This window comes from Trichosurus vulpecula, chromosome 2 (genome assembly GCF_011100635.1).
Source record: "Trichosurus vulpecula isolate mTriVul1 chromosome 2, mTriVul1.pri, whole genome shotgun sequence".
Taxonomy (NCBI): Eukaryota; Metazoa; Chordata; class Mammalia; order Diprotodontia; family Phalangeridae; genus Trichosurus; species Trichosurus vulpecula.
Genome location: NC_050574.1, coordinates 377667248 through 377692612, shown reverse-complemented (window position 1 = coordinate 377692612; position 25365 = coordinate 377667248). Strand labels below are relative to the sequence as shown.

Genomic DNA, 25365 nt, shown 5'->3' with positions numbered 1-25365 from the left:
ATATTAAAACAAAGCCAAAAGACTGAAAAAGTAGAAAGAAGTGAGGCATCTCGTAGCAAAAACAACTAACCTGGAAAACAAATTAAAGAGAGAGAATTTAATTTATTTGAAAGCTATGACCAAAAAACCCCAAGCAAGCACTAGATAAATAAATAATAATAAAAACTCCATAAATCATAAAAGAACACTTCCAAGATACTTTAGAAGCAGAGGATAAAGTAGAAATTGAAAAACTCCACTAGTCACCTCCTGAAAGGAACCTCAAAATGAAAATTCCCAGGAACATTATAGTCCAAATCCAGAGCTTCTAGGTCAAAGAAACAATACTACAAGTCACCAGTAAGAATGAGTGCAAGAACTGAGGATCCAGTCAGAATGACGTAAGATGTAACTGCCAACATGATAAAGGAGTGTAGAACTTGAAATATGATATTCCAGAAAGTAAATAATCTAGGGGGTTTAAGACCAGAAAACTGACCCAACTAAACTGAGTATAATCCTGGGAGTGGGGGCATGTGGGAATAGACCTTGAAATAGAGGACTTTAAAGAATTCCTAGTGAATCCAATGAAGAGAAATATACAATTAACAATCATAACTATGAATGTAACTGGGATGAACTCATCCATAAAACAGAAGAGGGCTATTTATAAGAAACCATACAAACAGAAATACAAAACCATACAAAACAGAAGACAACTTATCTATTGATAAGAAACCATAATCCAATAACACTAAAAAAAAAGAAATTAAACAAAAATATAGGCACAGCATTAAAATGAGGGGTTGAAACTATTATGCTTCAGTAGAAATAAAAAAGGCAGGTTAGCAATCATATCACCAGAAAAAGCAACAGCAAAAAATCCAATTAAAAGATAACAACAGGAAAACTATATTTTGATAAAATGTTCCACAGACAAAGAACTAATAGAAATACTAGATACATATGCACCGAATGACATAACATCTAGATTCTTAAAAGATATGCTAAATTAGTTACAGGGTGAAAGAGATAGCAAAATGATAATAGCGGGGAATCTCAATTTATCCCTCTCAGATCCAGATAAATCTTGCCCCCAAAAATAAAAGAAATAAAGGACCTGAGTAGGATTTTAGAAAAATATGCATATGATCAAATTCTGAAGAATATTGAATGAGAATAGAAAGGAGAATATTTATTTCTCATTCATGTATGGCACCTTCACAAAAAATGAACATATAATAGGGCAAAAAATGCTTTCAAGCAAATTCAGAAAAGCAGAAATATTAAATGCATCTTTTCATGATCATAATGCAATGAAAACTACATTCAGTAAATGGCCTTTGAAGCAAAGATTAAAAATTAATTGGAAAATAACTTAATTCTAAAGAATAAGTGGGTTGGAAAATAAATCATAGGAAAAAATAGATAAAATATGACAACAATGAAATAATATATCCTAAATGTGGAGATTCAGCCAAAGCAGCACTTTGGGGAAATTTATATCTCTAAACACTTTCATCAATAAAAAAGGAGAAAGAGCAGATCAATGACTCTGACATGCAACTAAAAAAAAAAAACCCTAGAAAGCCAACAAATTAATAACCCCCACTTAAATGTCAAAATAGAAATTCTGAAACTCAAAGGAGAGATGAACAAAATTGAAAGCATAAAACACACTGAATTAAGAAATAAAACTAGGAACTGTCTTTTAAAAACAATGAGATAGATAAAGCAATTAAGAATTTAACAATTTAAGAATCTAACAGTTAAGACGAAAGAACCAAATTGCCAGTATTAAAAATGAAAATATGAATCATAAACAAGGAAAAACAAATAAAAGATATTATTTAGAGCTATTTTGTCCAATGTTTTATGCCCAAATTGGCTAGTTTTATTATGCTAATAAAACTGTTACTCTAAATGAAATAGAAAGATATTAACAAAAACTAATGTTGCTCAGATTAATAAAATAGGAAATTGAGTACTTAATCTTATCTTTGAAAAAGAAATTGAAGTCTTTGAAATTGAAATTGAAAACATAAGTGTACTTGTAAAGAAAAACATCCATGATCAGGTGAATTTTCAAGAGAATTCTATCAAAAAGAACAATTTTAATACTATATAAACTGTTTAAAAAATAGGAAAGGAAATGGTCCTTCCAAATTCTTCTATGACACAAACATGCTCTTGATAACCTCAAACAGGGAGAGTCAAAGCAGAGAAAGAAAACTACGAATATTGATGCAAAAAATTAATAAAATATTGGCCAGAAGACTACAACAACATTATCTACATCACTATTAAATATAGTGCTAGTAATGTTAACTATAACAATAAGAAAAGAGAAAAAAATGAGGTAAATAGGTATAGGCAGAGAGGGAAATAAAATTGTCATCTTTGCAGATTATATGATGGTTTATTTAGAAAATCTTATAGAATCAACTAAAAATTCATGAAATAATTAACTTTAGCATAGTTGTAGGATATATAATAGACCCACACAAATCACTATCATTTCTATATATACCAACAAAATCCAACAGGAAGTAATAGAAAGAGAAATTCCATTTACAATAACTATGTTCTGTCATTTTAGTTAGATCATACTCTTTGTGACCCCATTTGGGGTTTTCTTGGCAAAGATACTAGAGTGGCTTGCCATTTCCTTCTCCAGGTCATTTTACAAATAAGGAAACTGAGGCAAACAGGGTTAAGTGGTTTGTCCAGGTCACCCAGCCAGTAAGTGTCTGAAGCCAGATTTGAGCTTATGAAGATGAGTCTTCCTGACTCCAGGCCTGGCACTTTATCCACTGTGCCATCTAGCTGCTCAAAATAACTGTAGACAGTATAAAATACTTGGGACTCTGCCTTCGAAGATACACAGAAACTATATGAAAAAATCACAAAATAAAATACTCTTTATACAGAGATGGATCTAAATAATTATAGATATATGAATTGGTCTTTGCTAGGCTGAGCCAATATAATAAAAATGACAATGCTGCCTAAATTTATTTATTTGTCTAGCACCATACCAATCAAATTACCAAAGAATTACTTTATAGAGCCAGAAAAAATAAACAAAATTCATTTCATGGAACAAAATATCAGGAATATCTAAAGAATTAACTTGAAAAAGTTGCAAGTAAGGGAGCCTGGCAGTAAACAGATCTTGGACTCTCTCTCAAAGTTGTAATCATCATAACAATTTGATTTGGGGTAAGAAATAAAGAGGTTGATCAGTGGAATGAATTGGATACATACTACACAGAATGAAATGAGAATGGTAGCTTAGTGTTTGATAAACCCAAAGATGCCAGTTATTAGGACAAGACAACAAAAACTAATGGGATTTATAAGTCTGTCAGACATTAGGTGTAGACCAACTTTTCATACCACGTATCAAGACAAGCACCAAATTGGTACATGATTAAGACACATAAAGGGTAACATTATAAACAAATCAGAAGAGCATGAAAAAAAATACTTGCTAGATCTATGGATAGGGAAAATGTTAGAGAAGTTCAAAGCTGGCGAAATGGACAATTTTGATTTCACAAAGCTCCTACATTATCTTGTTCTGGCAGGAATCTCTGACCTCAGGATAAAGCTAGTCCATCATAGAGGAGGATGAAGGGGAGCCAGGTTGTCATCATCAGACCTAACGTCTCTCTGCCCTTGTGGACAACACCTTCCTGATGAAGTAGCACCTCTCTCCTTACTTCCTGTAACCTTCCTCAAGTTGAATCCCTACTATATCATGCAACAAGAAGAGGGAGGAGCAGACAGTGGAAGACCCCCTCCCCATGCCCATATAGCTGTATTTTCTCTATGCCCTGAAGGATTAATTGAGGTACTTGATATCTCAACTAATAGACTCATTCCAAGCAAAGGCAAAAAGCTGCACCCAGTTTTATATCCACTTGCAGTAGTCAGGATCCTTCTGCTAAACCTCAGTTAAACACTACCCCCACATGCTGGAAAAGGTGATTTATTTAATCGTGGCCCATCTACTCTGGCATCTCTTAATTACAATACTAACAGATACACTCAATAACTCAACAATGGTTCAGATAAATCCCTGGATGATGGATCAATAATGAGTTAGTTGAAAGATAGCAATACCTAGAATATATCCATATTGTTAAGAATTGTTAGGAAAGACAACACATGTTCCTTGATACTGTTATCTGAGAACAGATTGCATAGACTTAGAATTTGACTTATAGTCAGTTGAAACAGTTTCAGAAGTCTTTGAGCAATTTATTTTCTAGCTTTGAATTTTAAGCTGATTTCATTCAGACTATTATCTGCTAATGTTAGGGATTCTTGCTTCTCTTTTCTGCACTGGTGATATTCGGGGATATATTAAACTGTACTTGGTTCTCTGCAGTGGATCTCTTGTACATCATAATTCAAAATCCGTTTAATTATCCTTGATCTAGTCATCAGTTTTGTCGTTTTTCTTGATTGTTTTCTTCTTCATTTTCCCTTTATTGTGTCTGAAGGTGAACTACAAAATTATATGTAGCAGCAGACATGCTGCAGCCAGGGACAGTGGAATGTTTACTCTCTGAGTGAACTGAGGTCTTACTAGTCCTAGGGTTCATATTGACCACATTCAGTTATGGGGGATGAGTGAGCCTGCATCTAAAGAAAGGGGCCAAGTTCTTTTCTTTGTGACCTGGGCTTGTCCAGATGGTTTAATGTGGAGGGACTTTTGGATGTCCAAATTGCCTAACAAGGAAGCTTCTGCACACTCTATCACAGAGGTTTTGTAGCCTCCTTTGACATGCTACATAGTTGAAGGCTGTTTTTAAAACTGGCAAGACTGCCATGGTTGTTTTCTTTTTGCCAATCTTTCTGTTGCTCCTTCTGTCTCCATTCTCCTTTCACTCCTTTCCCGCTGTATCCAGAGGGTAAAGATCATAGTTCATCCACAATACAGGCAGTGCCATGAACTAAATTAGTGAGAGGGAAAGGATTTTCTTCCCCTACTCTTAAGAGATCTGGGCAAGCACCAAGAAGCCTGGGCTACATCTCTTTATGCACCTGTCCTAGAGCTCTGAGGAAGATCACTTAAGGTTGAAGTTTGGCTCATGTCTAGGGTCCTCCCCAAAACGGAACATTAAAGTATTCATTGTACAGTGTAGATCAGGTATAGCACACAAAGGAAGTGTACAAAGCACAAAATTCCCATCTGTACACATTGACAAAGACTTAAATGTCATACAGTTACCAATAAACAAATATGTTTCATGCTCTGTGCCAATATTTAGAAATATTATTTTATTTGATTCTCGTAACAACCTTTGGGGGATAGATGCTATTATTATCCCTATTTTATAGATAAGAAAACTGAGATTGACAGAGGTGAAATGACCTGCCTGAAATGATTTAACAGAGTTTAAGTGACTTACTCAGGATTATAGACCTAGTAAATGTCTGAGGCCAGATTTGAACTTAGGTCTCCCTGATCTCACACCTAGTGCTCCATATACTGTAGCACTTACAACTTAACTTCTATTATACTTTCATTTGAGATTGATGTTTAAAATATTAAAACATGAGGTACTTAGTGGGACTGTTAAATAGGCATTTGACGTTCACTTGGACTCTGCACTGTCTGAACAACTTCCTGAAAGTCCATATCTTCTGGCAAGCCAGGCTAGGAGTTGAGTTTATTCTTCTGTTGGTGATTATCTTTTGGGAAGTGTTTTAGTATCTGCAGGGTCTACATGGTGCAATAGTCACTGACAGGAACCCAGCAACTCATGAACTTCCAAGGTAGCCATGGACGTTCAGTCATTTATGTTCAAGGAAAGAAACAAAGAGCAGAAAAGATAGCTTGTGGTCTGAAGTGCAGGCTCAGAATTATATAGGTAACATATGTTGCACCTGCTATTTGGAAGCAGCCACTATAAATGTTGCTAGGCTAGAGGAGAAGTAACCTTTCTCAGGAAATCCCAGAGAGGGAGTTCCATGCTGCATATTCTTTGAGTATATCAGATCAGTCTGGGATTTCCAAAACATCTCACATAATGTGGCCTGGTGCATGATTTACTTGTTGACCTCTTCAATAGTATCTTGTATAACTCTTGTTCATGAAGTTTCATAAGTTAACCCAATTCCAGGGGACATTTCTCTTTTATTTTGATAACATAAGGCTCTCCTCACATGATTAGCCCAATGTTTTTATCACATATTTTATCATGTCATGCCTTGATGATAGGGCTTAGGGTTCTGATCTGTTTTTTACTAGTTTGACAGCTTAATTAAGCAAAATGATCCATTTATCTATCCATCTATCTTTCCTTCTTTCTTCCTTCCCTCCTTCCCTTTTTTTCTTCCCAGCCGTATTCTCTCCTCTTCCTCCACCTTTCTTTCACATGTCTTCTCTTCTCTCCTCTCCACCTCTTCCCTCCCTTCCTCCCTTCTTCCCTCCCTCCCTTCCTTCCTTCCTTCCTCCTTTCCTTCCTTCCTTCCCCTCTTCCTTCCCCCCTTCCTCCCTCCCTCCCTTCCTCCCTTTCTTCTTCCCTTCCTCCCTTCATCCCTTCCTCTCTTCTTTCCTTTCTTCCTTCCTCCCTTCCTCTTTTCCTTCCTTCCTTCCTTCCCTCCTTCCTTCCCTCCTTCGTCCCTTCCCTCTTTCCCTCCTTCCTTCCTTCCTTCCTTCCTTCCTTCCTTCCTTCCTTCCTCCCTTCTTTCCTCCCTCCCTTCCTTCTTCCCTTCCTCCCTTCATCCTTTCCTCTCTTCTTTCCTTCTTACCTCCCTTCCTTCCTTCTTTCCATCCTTCTTTCCTTCCTTCTTTCCTCCCTCCCTCCTTTCCTTCCTTCCTTCCCTCCTTGCTTCCTTCCTTCCTTCCTTCTTCTCTTCCTTCCTTCTTTCCTTCCCTTTCCTTTTCTTCCCCAACCTAACCTCTCTCCTTCCTCCACCTTTCTTTCAGATGTCTCCTCTACTCTTTTCTCCTCTTTCTGCCTCTTCCCTCCCCCCTTCCTTCTCTTCCCCTCTCTTCTCTTCTTCTTTCCTCTCGCCACCTTGAATTTTTCTTTAGGATACTGAAAACTTACTTCCCTGTCAGAAGAATGTAACTCTTTCCCTGAGTATTTGTAAAAAAGAATTGGAGTTTCTCCCAGATCTGCTTCACATCTGCTACTTCTAGAACTGGTTTCACATATGACTTAGTTATTATTTATGCAAAAGGTTGGCTACCACAGGCAAGACCGAAAACCATTACAGCTTTTGTTTCCTTAGATTTGGGATGTTTGCTTGTTTTTTTTCCATACCCAGTGACAAACGTTTGAAACAATTCTGTTTTCTTCTCATGGTTGATCTTTCTGGCTTTTCTACAGTGTGATATGATGCATGAATGTAAGGAATGTCCCAAAGACCCTTTCAGGTTTTGATCGGCCATCTCACCATATGAAAAGTCAGGAAAAAATTAAGCTGGTAGAAGAGGCTTACCCCTTACCCCTTAGGCTTAACTTGTCTCAATAAATGTCCCCTTCCCCCCTGCACACATTTACATATGCTGACAGAAGAATATGGGAACCCTGCAAACCCAATGTGATTGGTGGATATGGGATAAATCGCCTTTACTTAGAACATAGTCTAGTGTCCAGAGTTTGAAAATTGGGAAATACATAGAATGCCTGCCTTAAACTAGGGTGAGATTTCTGACAGAGGCACCTAAATTCCTGATCCAGGAAGAGGAGTACAAAGAACACACTAAGCCACAAAGCATTAGCTAGCTGGGAGAACCCCTTTCTTTGATCATAAGTTTGACATTTGGAGTGAGAAGGCTCTTGCTGGGAAGATGAGAGGTTTTAGAACCAAGGACCTAAAGTGACAAAAGAAGAGGACCAGAAAGATAGGTTTTTGAATATTGCTTGGCAGCATTTCTGCCTTTTATTTAAAAAAAAAAGCATGAAAAAAGAGATGAAATTTGTGGGCTTGATTTTAAGCTGAAAGAGCCCTGCAGCACCCACTCTTTCCTTGAAGAGACAGCTAAGGGTTTTAGCTGAGTGAGAAGATGAAGTCAATCGAGTGCCCAGAAGAGGAGCTTCTGGCAGAAGCTACATGTCTAATGTAGTGGCATCAAACCAAGATGATGAATGTAGCAGAGCTTCATCCAGCAACTAGAAGGGCAGTGGAACAATCTCAAGCAGAGACTATAAACCCATTTGAGCAACATCCTTAAAAAAACCTATGAGACCATCATGAAGCAGGCCCTGTGTAAACACTGAGATGATGTCACTGAGGACAAAACAGCAACCTTATAGTAGTGTCAGAGGCAGGAGTTCCTCTTCCATGAATGTGCTGCCATTCCTTGCTGTTGCTTTGGCCACGTGTTCCCTATATCTGTGCGCTCCTATGCATTCACCCTGAAGACCTGTGTCCTCTACATGTGTGCCTCTACATGTATGTATCCTGGCCTTGTATATCTCCGATATGTGCCAACTGTTAATATAGATGCTACGTGCATCTAAAGATAGAGACAATTTTACAAGTAGCAATTCCTTAGAAGTAGGGACTATCTTACCTCTGTGCATTTGTAGTCCCAGAACTTAGCATGGTGCCTGGCTGAGTAAGTACTTAATAAATGCTTAAAAATTTTTTAATAAAGAAAAAAAAAACTGTAGTACTGTAAGGTACTGGTTACCTTACTGGCTAAAGTGAAGGGAATTTTACTTGTGGACTTTTTCTTCTAGCTTCATATTATTTAGTGGTGGGGTTTGGTCTTTCTTAGACTCATCCCTGAGAATTCCTCCAAAAACAAACTTTACATTATGTTGGGAGGAGTTATGGGTCTGTTATAGAGTGATGAGTGAAGGAAGCTGTGAGAGGCATTTTAACAAGGGTTACAGAGTTGACTGAAGCTGTAATAGAAAAAAGCCAAGCACAATCAGCTTCTCTAGCAATTTCTTATAAGTGCGTGTCTACTCTTCTCCACAGATTGCACTGATGGAAGAGTGTGACCAAATTTATGTGTGAACTGTGAATTTTATCAATTATGCACTTGCTTTAATATGAGTATTTGTCATATTATTTCTTTTGTCTTATAACTAAGTAAATGGCTGTTTTTAAGATCTAAAAGTATCATTATTGCAAGTAGCTGGTTGTATAAATATCGCTGACCATGTGGGTGTGTTATATTGTGAAGAGTTGGTTGAATAAATAGAAATATATTGGAGGAGGACAAGAGCTAGAGTGTATGGGTGATGGTGGTGGTGGTGGTGAATTATCCTTTAAAGGAGGGTAGGACTCTAAGGTAACTTGAATATGATGGGGAGTAGGAGTGGTGGGGCTGGTCTTTCTCTAAGGTTCTAAATCTGCTATTATGAGAAAAGGTTGGGATGGCTGAGCCAACCTAGAAACTAAATAGATATCTAATTTTGAATACACACATACACATATGTATATATTTAAATTGCAATGTGGAAAAGGAAAAAAATTATTAATGTTTCATTGGTCATGGTTCATCCTCATGTCAATGCCTGTGCCTTAGTTATTATTTGTATGTACTTTGTAATGGTAATTTGGGTAGAACTTTATTTCTCTCTGGAATGGTTATCTCTAACAATCAGAAGAGAAAGCTAACAGTCAACAAAAATTTATTAAGAGCTTACGATGTGCTAGGTATTTTGCTAACTGCTGTGGATACAAAGAAAGGCAAAAAAAAAAATTCCTGTCCTCAGGAAGCTTACATTCTAATGGGGGAGATATGCAAGCAAGAGTAGATGGAAGGAAATCTGAAAAGGGAAGGCATTAGTAACTGGGGGGATCAGGAAAAGTCTGCAGAAGACAGATGTAACCCAGGCTTCTCTGGGCATGCCCAGTTTGCTTAACATGCAGGAGCCTTCAAAAGGCCTTTGGAGAATATCCAAAGTGCCTAACATGAAGGAATTCTGTGTTCTTACTGTGTGTGTGGGTAGCTTGCTTGAATTTGCTGCCTGCATTTTAAAAACTGGCCAGACTGATTTGATCACTTTCTTCTCAGACACTCTTTCCTGTGTTCCGTTTCTTGCTTCTCATTCACCTACATCATAAATGCCATGAGCTGAAGAGGTGAGGAATTTCTTTCCTCTACTCTTGTTCTTTTACCTTGTCTCAGAGAAATAAGCCTGGGAATATTTGTTTCTATTTTATGTTGTTTAGCCTCCTCAGTTTCAGGTGCCAGAGGTGATCCCTACAGGATCTGAAAGTTCAAGACTTTTTGGAGCCAGGATTAAAAGTAGGAAGTTTCAGCAAGCCAGCCCAATATGGAAGCCCAAAGAATCCAGGGTGTCTGGGACTCAAGTCTCAGGATGTTTTCAGACTTGGGATTGGGGTTGTACTCTATAGGAACCAAGCTAAACCAAGAGGCTTATCTCTTTTCTCTCCCTAGAGCCTGAGGTGTTGCAAAGTGGGGAGTAGAGTAGATCATGCCTCCCACATTTTGAGGGAATAAGTCTATGTAGTTGTGATGATATTTTTGGAAATAATTATTACTGTGTAAAAGCCAAACTGATACCATGTATCACAACATGATAGTATAAGACCATCCTGGTTGCCACCACCTGAAGGTCAGGTAGGAGGTAGGTTACATTTCACTCCTTTCCCAGGGTTCCCTAGTACTTTTAAGAGGATTGTGAAGTGTTTAGGCTCTCTGCAAATGGTTCTAACTCCCACCAATGCTATTCCCTAAGTGTAGGGAGTGGTCCTTTGCACCCTAGTTCCATTAGTCACTAATAGATTAACACAATATACAGAAACAAATGAGCACAGTAGCCTAGTGTTAGATAAATAAAAAGATCCAAGCTATTTAGGCAAGAATTTACTATTCAATAAAAACTGTTAGGGAAACAGTAAAGCAATCTGGCAGAAACTATTTATAAACCAACATTCCATACCATATGACAAGACAAATTCCAAATGGATACATGCTTTAGGCACAAAGGGCAACTTTATGAACAAATTAGGGAACATGGAAGAAAATACCTACCAGATCTATGCATAGGGGAAGAGTTCATGACCAAGCAAAAGACAGAGAGGTTTACCTCTAGGAGGTAAAATGGACAATTTTGATTAAACAAAATTAAAAAGATTTCTAACAAACTAAAAAATGCAGCTAAAATTAGAAGTAGGAAACTGGGAAAATTTTGCAAAAGATTTTTCTGATAAAGATCTCTCAAGTAAATAGGGAACCGATTCAAATTTATAAGAATAGGAACCATTCCTCAATTGATAAATGGTCAAAAGATATGAATAGGCAGTTTTCAGAGGAAGACTTGACAGGAAGACTTGTTTTCTTATACTGTAGATTTATTGCTCTACTCTAGTAATTCCTACTCTGGGGAAATTTGAGAGTTAGTGGGTATTAAAAAATGTCTAGCCTGCCATCTTGTTGCTTACATAACCCAGAAAGTTCCAACTGAACATATTTAAAGAACTTATAGATGGTGAAAAATAGGGAATGGACAAAGAAACCAATACCAGCTGAGACTGTTACCATGTTCTACTGAACTTTAAATGATATACATCAATTGTGAAAATGAGTAGGCTAAAAGAACCTAAAATCAATCTCAAAAAATAAATACTCGGGGCAGCTAGGTGGTGCAGTGAGTAGAGCACTGGCCCTGAAGTCAGGAGGACCTGAGTTCAAATCCGGCCTCAGATACTTGACACACTTACTAGCTGTGTGACTGTGGGCAAGTCACTTAACCCCAATTGCCCTGCCCTCCCCCTCCAAAAAACAAACAAGCAAACAAACAAAAAATAAATACTTGTTTTCCTTGCCACATGGCAGCCAAAGACAATTAGAATATAAAAAGATTTATAAAGCATGGAAAAGGGCAATGGATGACTTGAAGGACTGTTACAAGGACAGAGACAGGCTTTATTCTATTTACTATAATGCAGTAACTATCACAACTTGCAGTCATATAAAAACATTCTCTTAATAAACAACTATGAATTTTTTTAATAGGGAAAATCCAGTACCCTACTGTGTAAGTACACCCATGGTAGTGTGAAGGAATCTGCAGACCTCTAGGCCTAAGGCACTTCTTAACACTGGAGCTGACAAAATATGTCTGATAAAAAATTAGTTGCTTCCTTCATCCTTCGATCAAAAGAAGTAAGATGGGTAGGGTTCAGGTAGCCATTTAATAAGCAATCTTTTTGTTTGTTTTGTGTCATAAGCAGACATAGGAGTGGAAATGTCAATAGTAAAAGAAGTAGTTATTTGTGTAGGAAGAAGACAATATCAATCTGAAAAGTGCCTTGCATTTCATTTCATATGTTCATTAATGCATGTGGTAATTACTGCATATTTGTGCACCATAGATACATTTGTCCATCAGCTATGCATCATTTTGCTGTTTATTTGCATATACTATTTATATGCATAACATATATTCCGTTATTATGTGGTTCTGCTTATGTTACTATTGCATTTATTTTTAGGCATATTTATTGGTATCTATAGGCATGTACTGCTATTATACATGCACATAATATGCATGTAATTGAGACTCATGGTCACGAGAGAACTACCTAGTATTTGGAACTGTGGTATAGACAAAAATCAATTTATTTACCAAGGACAGTATATGTTTAACTGGAGGGAGATTGTAAAGTAGTTGCTCTTTTATAAACCTAATCATAGAAAAGAGGGAAGATATGGTGAGTTGTAAAACTGGCCAAATCAGTTCCCTTTATGGGGCATGAATGAATCCCTTAAGTGCAACACCATAGGATAAAGAATGATAGGCCATGCCTCAGTGTGAACTTTAGGTTAGTCCAGGAGAAAGACTGGAATGGAACCCAACTCATGATGAGATGTATAGAAGATGTGTGAAGCAGAGGAGTTCCCTGGAACTGGAAGATTGAAAGAGAAGATAGAGGGAATTGTCCCAAAGAAAGATGTTAAGACTCAAGAAGTCAGGTTACTTGAAATTTCCTGAAAAAAAATACAGACCCCCAAAGTGGTAATTCTGTATTTCCTTCTCCATTTGGCCTTACTCATGGAATTCTGAAGCCTTTCATCCTGGGTTTGGGGTAAGCCTGCTTACCTTTATTTGTTTTAAATATTTGAATTGTTTTTAATAAATGGTTAGCCACAGACCTTTGCTAGTCTGGGTGTACTTATTAGTAATAAGAAGGCAAGTGATGGCAGAATATCCATAGGGAAGAAGGGTAGATCTAACATTGAAGTGTTTTGCTGGCTGGGGCCTGGGAACTACAACCACATAGATTACTATGATTATTTATCAATTGATGTAGCATCTTAGAGCAGAGAAGGAGCATTTATACTGGTCAGTGAGTCAGTACTGGGATGAGGTAGACACATGGGAATGACTGAACAACTGTCTTCACCACTGAATGCTTCCAAAAGAGCAGGAGATGCAAAACACCTAGAAGAGATAGACTGAAAATGAGGTTAAATGGGAATGTATCCAGTCTTCTCATAAAAGGGATGAAAATGCCCGTGGGGCACTCCCGATGCTTTGAAGCAAGCTGGAAATAGGACTCTCAAAGACATCACTTCTTAAGACAGAGAACAATCTGAATTAAAGTTCTGAGTTTCCTGAGCTTGTTACCCGGAAAAAAATGGGAGGCATACACCATGTCTCCTAGGGTCAGAGTCTGGCCACTTAGATTGAACAATCTAGTCACCAGTTCTACTTGTCTGCCTTAGAAGTTTCTCAACAAGTAACAATTACAGGAGTTATTGGTAGCTCAATCTATGTCCAAAATGCAACTCCATATAGGATCATAGGATCAAAGACTTAGATATTGAAGAAACCTTCAAGAGTATGTAATCCAATCCTTTTATTTCACAGAATTTGTAAACTTAGAACCTTGCTTAGCTTACTAAGCTATTTTTTTTCCCAGTTTTTATGAAACATTGCATTTATTGTCAGCTTTCTGATTGTTTCTCAGGAAAAAAAACATTTTTGCAAGATTGCATATAATTACAAACACATTTGTGGGTATGACACTATTTATAGCATAAAATCTATTTCTATATCTCTCTAGACATACTATATGCATATATATTATGTAATAATATGTAAGACATTTATATATGTACCATAGTCTTGCAGATAGTTTTGTGACTAAACCACAAAAGAAGCCATCATCTCCTTTCTTTCCTATTGTACATTTCAGAATTTTCTTTTTGGGCCATACTTTGTAGAGTTTTTAGCAAAAATGAATGTTGTGCTTTGTCAAAGGCTTTTTCTGTATCTCTTGATATAGTTATTGCTCTGAATTTCAATAGTTCAGTTACTAAAGTTTGCATTTACACTCTTGTAATTGTCAATATTGTTTTCTTGTATTTGTTTATTTTACTTTGTATCAGTTTAGATAAGTTTTACTCACGTGTTGCTATTTTCATCAGATTCTGATAATATAGTAATCTTCCATTACATTAATGTATGTATTTTATTTATTCATTCACCAATTGATGTGCTTCTTTGTTTCTAGTTCTTTGTTACCACAAAAAGTACTACTATAAATATTTTGGTTCATGTTGAACTTTTCTTTTTGTCATTGACCTCTTTGGAAATTATGCCTACCAGTGAGACATCTGGATCAAAAAATTTGGACACTTTAAATCATTTTCTTAGCGTAATTCCAAATTGCTTTCCAGAATGGACCAATTTGCAACCTCATCAAGAGTGTATTAGTGACCTGCCTTTCCACAACCCTTCAAACTATTTCCATATTTTGTTGTCTTTGCCAGTTTGCTAAGTAGAAGATGAAATTTTAGAATTGCATTGATTTATATCTCTTTTCTTAATGAATTAGTCATCTTTTTATGGTTGTTAGTAGTATGGTGTAAGTTACTAGTTAGTAGTTTTTTTGCAGTTTGTTCATATCCTTTTGACTAGTTATCCTTTGAAGAAGTTCTCTATGTATCCTGGATATCAGATCCTTATCAGATATATTTAATGGAAATATTTTTTCCCCAGCCACTTCTTTTCTTATTCTGGTTACAGTAATTTTGTTCACATAAATGAGTATTAGCCTTTTTATCATTAAGAAGTCTTCCCTTTAGCCATAACTGTTAAAAGTCTGTGGCCCAGTCATCTTCTAAAATGTTTTTTAATGTATGACCTTTTTATGGTCAGGCCATATATCCATTTTGAGCTTGTGGTTCTTAGCAATTATTGTCAGAAAGGGAGTTCTTCCCAAAATGATTTATTTATTGGGTTTATCGAACTTGATGTTATTGGGTTTAATTGTCTCCCTTGTAAATATTTTTTCCTTTCTATTTTTTTTAGTCAGTAATAAACATCAAAGAGATTTGAGAATATATTTCCGTCCTTTCTCCATTCTCTGTGAGGGATATACTGGGAAATGTAGGTGATGTAAAAGTAAAAGATGACAATACAAAATTTTAAAAATAAAATTAAAATAGGTTATTATTATTTTTAAGACCCTCAGAACATCAACCAATCCATCAACAAACAGGCATTTAATAAATACCTACTATGTACCATGCACTATGCAAAGAGCTGAGGGATACAAGATAAAAATGAAATTGTCTCTACCCTCAAGGAGCTTATGTTTTATCAGAGGAAATAATATGGAGATACCAGTATATATTCATGTATATACAGAATAAATAAAAAATAAATTCAAACTAGTTATGGGACAGGGCACTAGTGGTTGATGGGGTAGAAAAAGCATCACGTAGGAAGTACCGACTGAGCTGAGTTCTGAAGGAAATAAAGGACTCTGTAAAGGAGAGATTAAGGGGGAGATCACAGAGAACAGCTAGTACAAAGGTACAGACAAGAGAGGAAATAGTATGTGTGAAGAATAGCAAGAAGGCCATTTTGGCTAGATAGCAGGGTGTGGGAAGAAAAATGATGAATAATGAGCCTGGAAAGGAAGGTTGTTTATGATGGGCTGCAAAAGGAATTAATATTTTCTCCTAGAGGCAGTAGTGAGTCACTGGAGATTGTTGAGTATGGGAGTAACATTGTCAGAACTGTGTTTAAGAAAACCATCCTCATTTAAAAAAGGAGAAAATTGAGGTTTGAAAAGAATGCGATGCTATTATGGTCAGAGCTGTATAGTTAAGCAGAGGATCAAATCAAATGTACTAGAACAATTGTATCTATCAGAAGAAAAGGAAATTTTTATATCAATGGGTCTCCAACAGTTTCATTCTAACCAGCTGGTCATTTGTGGACCCAACTAATCTCAGGGCCAACAATTTTAGCCATGCTCAGAATTGAGGGCATTTGAAATGTAAGCTTGTTATGTCCTGGGGCCACAAGATATGGGGGACAAAAACCTTCAAATCTCCAAAGATTAGAAGGAGTTATGCTCAGAAATTGCTGGCATGCCCCTCTTATTCTTTTTTATTAGTTAATTTATTTATTTTTAGTTTTCAACATTCACTTCCATAAGTTTTAGATTTTCTCTCTCTCCCTCCCCAAGAGAGCCTGCAATCTGCTATAGGCTTTACATATACATTCCTATTAAACATATTTTCACATTAGTCATGTTATATAGAAGAATTATAACGAATGGGAGAAAACATGAGAACGAAAAACAAAAAAGAAAATAATTTGCTTCCTTCTGCATTCAGACTCCATAATTCTTCCTCTGGATGTGGATGGCATTTTTCCATCATGAATCCTTTGGAATTATTTTAGGTCCATGTATTTCTGAGAAGGGCTAAGTCTATTGAAATCGGTCATCGCATACTGTAGCTGTTACTGTGTTCAATGTTCTTGTGGTTCTGCTCACCTCACTCAGCATCAGTTCATATATGTCTTTCTAAGTTTTTCTGAAGTCTGCCTGTTCATCATTTCTTATAGCACAATAGTATTCCATTACATTCATATACCACAACTTGTTCAGCCATTCCCCAATTGATGGACATCGCCTCAATTTCCAGTTCTTGACCACCGCAAAGAGAGCTGCTATTAATATTTTTGTACATGTGGGTATGCCCATTTTATTCTTTAGAACCAGCAAACATTTCTAAAAGGAAGGGTGTACATGGTTGGATGGGCATGACATAGTGAAATGAACACTGTACCGGACTGGTCACCTAATTCTATCCTTTCCACTGTCTATTGTTTGACTTTAAGCATATCCCTTTTCTTCCACTCCTCATTTATATAATGTGACAGTAGAATTCCATCTCTAAGGTCCCTTCCAATTCAGACCACAACAGTCAGATTTTTTCTAACCATCTCCTGCCTCCACCCTAATACAGTAGCATTATTTCTTATCATCTCCTGAACTTCAGGAGTTCCTTCTGTATCCTCTCAATAAAGGGTCAAAGAGCATAGTGTGTCCTGACTATGAAAGGTTGAGGAGCCCTGCAATAGAGAGTGAGAACTTAGTTAACTGTAGAATAACAGAATTCCTAATCTGGAAAGGACCTCAGAGATGATCTAATTCAATCTAAGTAAGGATGTGTCTTTATAGCACCTAATGCAAGTATGAAGTGAAATCAGGAGCCTGTAATATTTTTGAGGATGATGAAGAAAAATGAAAATAAGAGATTACCTTATTTTTATAACCTCTGCTGCTTTCAACTGCCCCCTATGTAGCAGGTGGTAAAATATGCAAAGTGGGGGGTGGAGCCTCCAAATACTTTTAAAAAATGACTCTAAACAATTCTTGAGCAGCATAATCCACAAAAAGACAGACTGAAACAAATTTCCAGCCCAAGACAATCCGGAAGGTCAGCAGGAAAGGTCTATTGCACCAAGCTGAGAGAGGAGGGCAGTCCAATGAAGGCCATACCAGTGTAGACCAGGCCCCAGCAAACCAGGAGCAAGCCTCAGGGAACTGAATCACTGGCAGCAGTGGCATTTTCCAAACTTTTCAGCCCACAGATGGCAAAGACAACTTAGAAGATCAGCAGGAAGGGTCTGTTGGACCTGGATGAGAGAGGAGCACAGTCTAGCCCAGGCTTCACCAGCACAGCACAGGACCCAGCAAACCAGAACCAGGCCTTGGGAGTGGCTGAATCAGCAGCAGCAGTGACAGCGGCAGCAGCTTCTTCTGGAGCTCTCAGCCCAAAGAGAGTAAGGGGGTTGAACAAGGTCAGAAGGAGATTACAGGGGTCTCTTTGCTAGCATTGAGGCAAGACTCTATTGCTTTGTCCATACTTGGATCTGGGTTGCAGTCCTGGAGGAGGAGCACTGGCACAGCAGAGCTTGTGGCAGCAGTGGAGAGGAGACCCTCCCAACAATTGCAGGGCAGAAAAGAGTGCTTGTGGTTGCTCATAGACCAGAGCACAGGCCATGAGATAAGTCAACACCTCTCCTTAGATCATACCACCTTGGAAGAACTTAAAACTTACAAGTTTCTAGAAGTATCTCTGATAACAGCTGCACAAAACCCCTGAAACTTGGGACAGTTCACCCTTCACATTGGAAGCAGAGCCATGCCTTAACAAAGAGTTAAAAAGTCAAGTAATAGGCTGGGAAAATGAGCAAACAATGGGAAAAACTCTGACTGTAGTAACTTAATTTGATGATAAGGAAGATCAAAACACATACTCAGAAGAAGACAGGAGAAGTCATAGCTCCTACATCCAAAGCCTCCAAGAAAAATATGAATGGATCTTAGGCCATGGAAGAGATCAAAAAGGATTTTGAAAATCAAATAAGAGAAGCAGAAGAAAAATTGGGAATAAAAATGAGAGTGATGCCAAGAAAATCATGAAAAACAAGTCAATAGCTTGGTAAAGGAGACCCAAAAATATACCTCAGAAAATAACACCTTAAAAAATAGAATAGACCAAATGACAAAAGAGGCCCAAAAAGCCAATGAGGAGAAGATCACCTTAAAAAACAGAATTGGCCTAATAGAAAAGGAGGTCTAAAAGTTCACTGAAGAAAATAATTCAATAAATATTAGAATAGAGCAAATGGAAGCTAATGACTTTATGAGAAATCAAGACATTATAAAACAAAATGAAAAGAATGAAAAAAAAGATGATGTAAAATATCTCATTGGAAAAATAAGTGACCTGGAAAACAGATCCAGGAGAGATATTTTTAAAATTATAGGACTACTTGAAAGCCATGATCAAAAAAGAGCCTAGACATCATCTTTAAAGAAATTATCAAGGAAAACTGCCCTGATATTCTAGAACCAGAGAGTAAAATATAAATTGAAAGAATCCACCCATCACCTCCTGAAAGAGATCTGAAAATGAAAACTCCTAGGAATATTATAGCCAAACTCCAGAGTTCCAAGGTCAGGGAGAAAATAATGCAAGCAACCAGAAAGAAAAAATTCAAGTATAGTGGAGCCACAATCAAGATAACACAAGATTTTGTAGTTTCTACATTAAAGGATCAGAGGGCTTAGAATATGGTATTCTGGAGGGCAAAGGAACTAGGATTACAACCAAGAATTACCTACCCAGAAAAACTGATTATAATCCACAAGGAAAAAAATGGATATTCGATGAGATAGAGGGATTTCATGCATTCTTGAGTAAAGGCCAGAGAGCTAAATAGAACATTTGACTTTCAAATACAAAACTCAAGAGAAAAAAAAAGCAAACAGGAAAGAGAAATCATAAAGGACTTATTAAAGTTAAACTGTTTACATTGCTACATGTAAAGATAATATTTGTAACTCATAAGACCTTTCTCATTATTAGGCTAGTTAGAAGGAGTATATCTAGACAGAGGGCACAAGTGTGAGTTGGATATGAAGGGATACTATCTAAAAAATAAAATTAAGGGGTGAGAAAGAGGAATGTACTGGGAGAAAGAGAAAGGGAGAGGTAGAATGGGGTAAATTATCTCACATAAAAGAGGCAAGAAAAAGCTTTTACAGTAGAGAGGAAGAGGGAAGAGGGAAGAAGGAGTGAGTGAACCTTGATCTCATCAGAATTGGCTCAAAGAGGGAATAACATACACACTCAATTGGGTATATAAATCTATCTTACCCTACAGGAAAGTAGGGGGTAAGGGGATAAGAGAAGGAGGGGAGGTGATGGAAGGGAGAGCAGATTGGGGGAAGGGATAGTCAGAAGCAAATACGTTTGAGGAGGGACAGGGTGAAAGGAGAAAGAGAATAGAATAAATGGGGGTGGGATAGGATGGAGGGAAATATTAGTCTTTTACAACATGACTATTATGGAAGTGTTTTGCATGACTATGCGTGTATCAAGTTGCTTGTCTTCCCAATGAGGGTGGGTGGGGAGGGAAGAAGGAAGAGAATTTGGAATTCAAAGTTATAAAAATGAATGTTAAAATTGCTTTTGCATGTAACTGGGGGAAACTAAAATACTAAATAAAAATAAAAATAAAAAATATGCAAAGTGAATCTCTACTACAACATACCTGATGAGTGATGACCCACTCTGTATTTGAAGATCATCAGTGACGAGGGAGCTTTTTGTAGGGAGCTCTCATTACTAGGATGTTTCTCCTTAGAGCTGGTCTTAATCTGCTTCTTTACCATGCTCACTTCTTTGATCCTAAGTCTGTCCTCTGAGGCTTCTTCAGTGTGACAAATTCTTGATGGAAGCTATTAGGTGCCCCAGCTATTCTCTTTCCCAAGGCTAAACATTCCTGGTTCTTTCACCTGATCTTCATATAACATGATCTTGAGGTCCTTTTTCCATCCTGGTTGCCCTACTCTGGATACTCTCAGGCTTATTAATATTAATATTAATAAGGTATATCACTTACAGTCTAGTGGAACTGTCTAGTCCAGAAACACTTGCCTGGATCCAGCCCTTGTTTCCATTTTTATAATGAGAAGCAAAGCAAAATATAAAGGAATAACCCCTTTTCCCTTGTTGCTAATTAATTGGGTCACATTCAATGTACCTTTAAAGATTTTATAGTGTAATCATGAAGTGTTACTATTGATAGTAGCGTGAGATGTTAAGCTACTGAGAATGAACAAAGAGTGACAGATTTTCATATCTATAGGTGAGTTTGGGAGCCCTAGTTAATGTCACGGTTTCTTCTAGTTAGTATAGGACCTTAAGCAAATCACTTTTCCTCTCTGGTCCACAATTTATACCTCTGAAAAAGAGTGATAGTGACACTAGAATTGGATACTTTACATAATTTTTACAAGGATAAAAAGATATAACAGAAAATGAGGGTATTTTGTAAACTGAAAAGTGCTGTCCAAGAAAAAGTTATTATTATAATAACAGACTAATATGGTGCAGTAAATGGCAGCATGTTATATTGAATTTGACTTGGGAGTCAGAAGATCTGGGTTCAAGTCCTGACTTGTCATTTACTGCTGATAGAGTTTTGAGTATTTTTCTCCATAGGATTTAGAGATTGAACCCCCTCATTTTTCACATGATGAAAGCAGCCAAGTGTGGATAATGTGACTGATTCAAAGTAAAAAACAAACAAAAAAACCAAAAAATCTAGTAAGTAGCAGAGCTAGGATCTGAACCTGTGTCTTTTGACTATAGATCCAATGTTTCTACACCTAACCTCCTTCCTCATTGTGTGACCTTAGGCAAGTCATTTAATCTTTTGAAAGAACCAGTTTGCTGATTTGTAAAATGGTAAGTTTGGAATAGATGGATGATCTCCAAAACCAAGATTTTAAATGGTTGACTAACTCAAAACATAAGACTTACTTCCTCTTTCTCTAATGACCCTGCTAAAACAAAACCTATCTCACCTTAGTTTGACTCCTTCCTGGCAGCCAGGTCTGTATTATTTTTTTTTATCTCTATCTTCCTCATTTGTAGAAAAGGACACCTGGGGGATTAGTCTTAGGAAACGCTTGTTGTCTAGCTCAACACAGTAACAATTCCTTTAGTGATTTATTTAAAAATTAGAAAGGCAGACCCACTCTGATCAGGTGAAATTAAATCAGACACTGGTGGAGCTCATTCATTTGCTAGAGAAGGGAGGCTGGTAAATGCAGCTTCAAATGGCATGGGAAGAGGTGTGTGTGTGTGTGTGTGTGTGTGTGTGTGTGTGTGTGTTGGGGGTGGAGGGAGGAGAGGGACACATTAATACTTTTCATTTTGCTCTAGGCTTTGATGTTAGCTCTATCTCAACAGAGAGCAAGACATACATATTTTCAGGGGTGATCTAAACCATAGTTTTGGTAGAGCATCATGTTTCCCCTCCCCCACCCTCATGATTCACTTCCAGTGCTGTTCCTTTTGTATCAGTGAAGACCTGGCAGCAATTCATCGCAAAATCCAACTAAAAATTTGCCCTGGGTATAATTTTACCTCACATTTTTCTCCTCAAGAAAATTTTAAAGGTACTTCTAATCTGCTCGACCTTAAACACAATTTGGGGGTGGGAGGAGGGCATTCCCTGCCAATCAGAATGAAACAAAGAAATTCATAAATGTTTGTTCAGGCTGGAATTCATTTTCAGATAGGGAGAAATCAATTCTTGATTTTCTTCCTAAGTGAATATGAAGGGTACATGCTCCAGAGGAAGGGAGAGGGGATGAAATAAAAAAACTAGAAAAATATTTTATCATGGATGCTTGGAATTTGGCAAAGCAGGAATAGCACAAAATCAATAATAATTTATGATGATAAATTCTCTCAGAGATTGCCTACCCTACAGGCAGGGATGGAACAGTCCTTTTTCCATTTCCAACAGTCCGGGTCTGTAATCCCCCAAGCTACCTCCTGTTAACTGTATTTGAAATAACACTTGCTACTTGACTGACTGAGGATGTGGTATGGCTCAGATATTGAAAGGCATGAATATACTAAATCCTATGTATGTAATATGTGCATGTTTCTGTGCTATTGCTTGTTTCATATGAATGTTAATTTAAAATTAATTTCATGAAAAGCAACAATCCATTAGTTTAAAAGGGGGGGGCTGTGCTTAAGAAACAAACAAAAAAACCCTTTGTCCCTATGATCTTTGTTCTCAAGGATAGCATCATATTTTCAGCACCACTCAACTGTCTCCTTTGTGAAGGATGAAAACTGGAAAAAGACCTCTCTCTCCACATGCTAAAGTTGGCACAGGAGTGAAAACGCTGGCACTATACAGAAGCCTGGGGAAGAGTCCAAGAAAACAATTATCATAGGCATTTGCACGCTGACCCAGGAGTTCATGCAGCACGAAGACCTTGCTATTCTTTTCCAAGAAGAATTACTTCCCTCTTGGAAACCCAGGGGAGGCACAGAGTGGCAGTTCCCTTTCAACCCAACATACTGGGCCATCTGCCATCGGGGCCATTCAAACCCTGAGAGGCACCCCTAATCGGTAAGCAGCAGATGCAATATACAGCACTCAGAAAGCTAAGACACAGAAAATACGGAAGGGGAATGCATATTCCCGTGAAGCTTTCTGCCAAAAAGACAAGGACAGAGAAGTAAGGTACCTTTTGAATTCTTCCATCAATATCCAAATAAATTGCCTTGGGCCGGTAAGTTGAAAAGCCAGATCCCATCTTCTACTGAGCAGCTACTTTTTACTGTACTTTCCAAATGCCCCAGCAGTCTAAAAGGGAGGGAGAGAGTAGGAGGAAGAAAGGAAAGGGGGGCTGGGGAACATTAACCAACCAGAGCTGAGCCACCACAGCCGGATTTCTTAGTGTTTCTGCTCTATATAATAGAGGGTTCAGTACTTATGGCCCCTACTCAATCAATCCTGTATTTTGACCACTCCTCTCCCCTCCCCTCTCTTCCTTTCCTTTCTCCTGTTCTCTCCTCCTCTCCTCTCCCCTCCCCTTTGCATCTACTCTATTGGGGACTGTGAGAGAGGGAACTTTGGGCACTGGGAGAGGGTAGGCAAGACTACAATGTTTTCTGGGGAGCTCCGTGTTTCTTCTAGTCTAAGAATTTGGAAAGATTGAAAAGTCATGAGATTCAAGGTCATGGGCCATTTGTTATCAACAAGGGAATTCCAAAGGGTCCAATGGAATAGGAAGGTTAAGGAGAATTTGGGCTATGGAGGGGATAAAGCTGAGGTGAAGTAGAAGGGGCAGAGGATTTTTATTGCATAAATGTTGCCTCTGATAAGGAGAGCAGTAGCTGGGAATTTGGCTCCCATAACAGAGGAGTTGATCATTTAATAAAGGCTGCCCACCTTCTAGGGTCCTGGGATAGCTGAGCCTGGAGTCAACGTCTCTCTCAGTGGTCCAGGATCTCCTAAGGCTCTGAAGTTTTGATGCTAACGGAAGAACAAGGTGATCATTTTTAGGTCTCAGGATTAGGTTGAACTCATGTTCTGTACTCATGCTGGGCTCCTCTGCACCCTTTCCTCTCCAGAGTGTACTCTTGACTTCAGATTTTCTCTACCATGCCCTTGAGCAGTCTCCCTTCATTGACATTATTCTCCAATTAGACCGTAAAGTCCTTGAAAGCAAGGCTTTTTTTCCTGCTTGCATTTGTATGCCTAGCTCAGTGCCTGGCACACAGTGAGCAGTAAATCTTTCTTGGCTGTCTGATACCCTAGACTGAAGTAATCTCTCTCCTCTGAACTCCTCTAGTACCTTGTTTGCACTTCTCTGGCTGTATATTCTCCCTTTTATGATAGTCACTGTGTACAGATATCTTAACTTCCCAGTTAGGCTGTGAGCTCCTTGCCTTATAATAATCAGTCGGTCAGGAGTGACCTGGGTTTACCTCCTGCCTCTTACGCTTATTATCTGTGTTGTGTGACCATGGGTAAGTCCCTTAACCTGTCTGGACCTCAATCTCATCATCTAGGAAGTGGAATACAGACAGAGTTGTTGGAATAGTAACTCCCTTTCCAAAGTCCATTAGCATGTTATTCCTATCAGTGGAGATGCTGCCCTGAGTAAAGGGAGGGGTGGAGTTGGTGAGAGGTAGAGCTTCAATATTCAGCCCGCTTTGAGGACTAATCTTTAAGGTACTTCTGGCTTTCACCTTGGAGAGAGGGCATCTAAGATGCCAACATTCAGGTTGCTGGGGGAAAAAGTCTGGGAAAACATGAAAGGAGCCAGCGTTTTCCTTTATGTCCCTATTCCCCAGCTTGCTACTTTAGAGACTTGAAGGAGTTTCCCCTTAGGTGAGATCAAGGACATTTTGTCTTGGTTGAGCTAAATTATCCCAATTGCAAGCTCATTCACTCTGTATTGTCTCATATATGTTCTATGCATACTTTCTCTGATTTCTGTTTTGCTACAATCTGGATAATAATTATGATTATTATTTGCTATGTATATTACTTGTGGCAGCTCCACAAATGTTAGGTGGGATAGGGGTCAAGTCTTGGATATAGAGCTTGGGGTCCTCCTTCCCCCACAATGACAAAACAATCAAAAGTTAGATGGAATCTGACCATATCCCCCAGATGAACAATATTTAAAGGAACAATGTATAGACTTCTGATCTGCCTGGTACCCTTCTCTCTGAGGAGAACAGAGTGGCGTCCAGCCCTCAACCTTCTGCTTCACCGTCCAACAGGA

General features: G+C 38.0%; 1 protein-coding gene across 1 annotated transcript in view; it reads right to left on the bottom strand.

Moving 5' to 3' along the window:
- Positions 1-23382, bottom strand: part of PDE9A (phosphodiesterase 9A) — a 173031-nt gene extending 149649 nt beyond the window's left edge. Inside the window, exon 1 of the mRNA XM_036747416.1 lies at positions 23314-23382. Coding sequence (XP_036603311.1) covers positions 23314-23382 — 69 coding nt within the window. The remainder of the gene's footprint in view (positions 1-23313) is intronic.
- Between the last annotated feature and the right edge of the window lie 1983 nt (positions 23383-25365).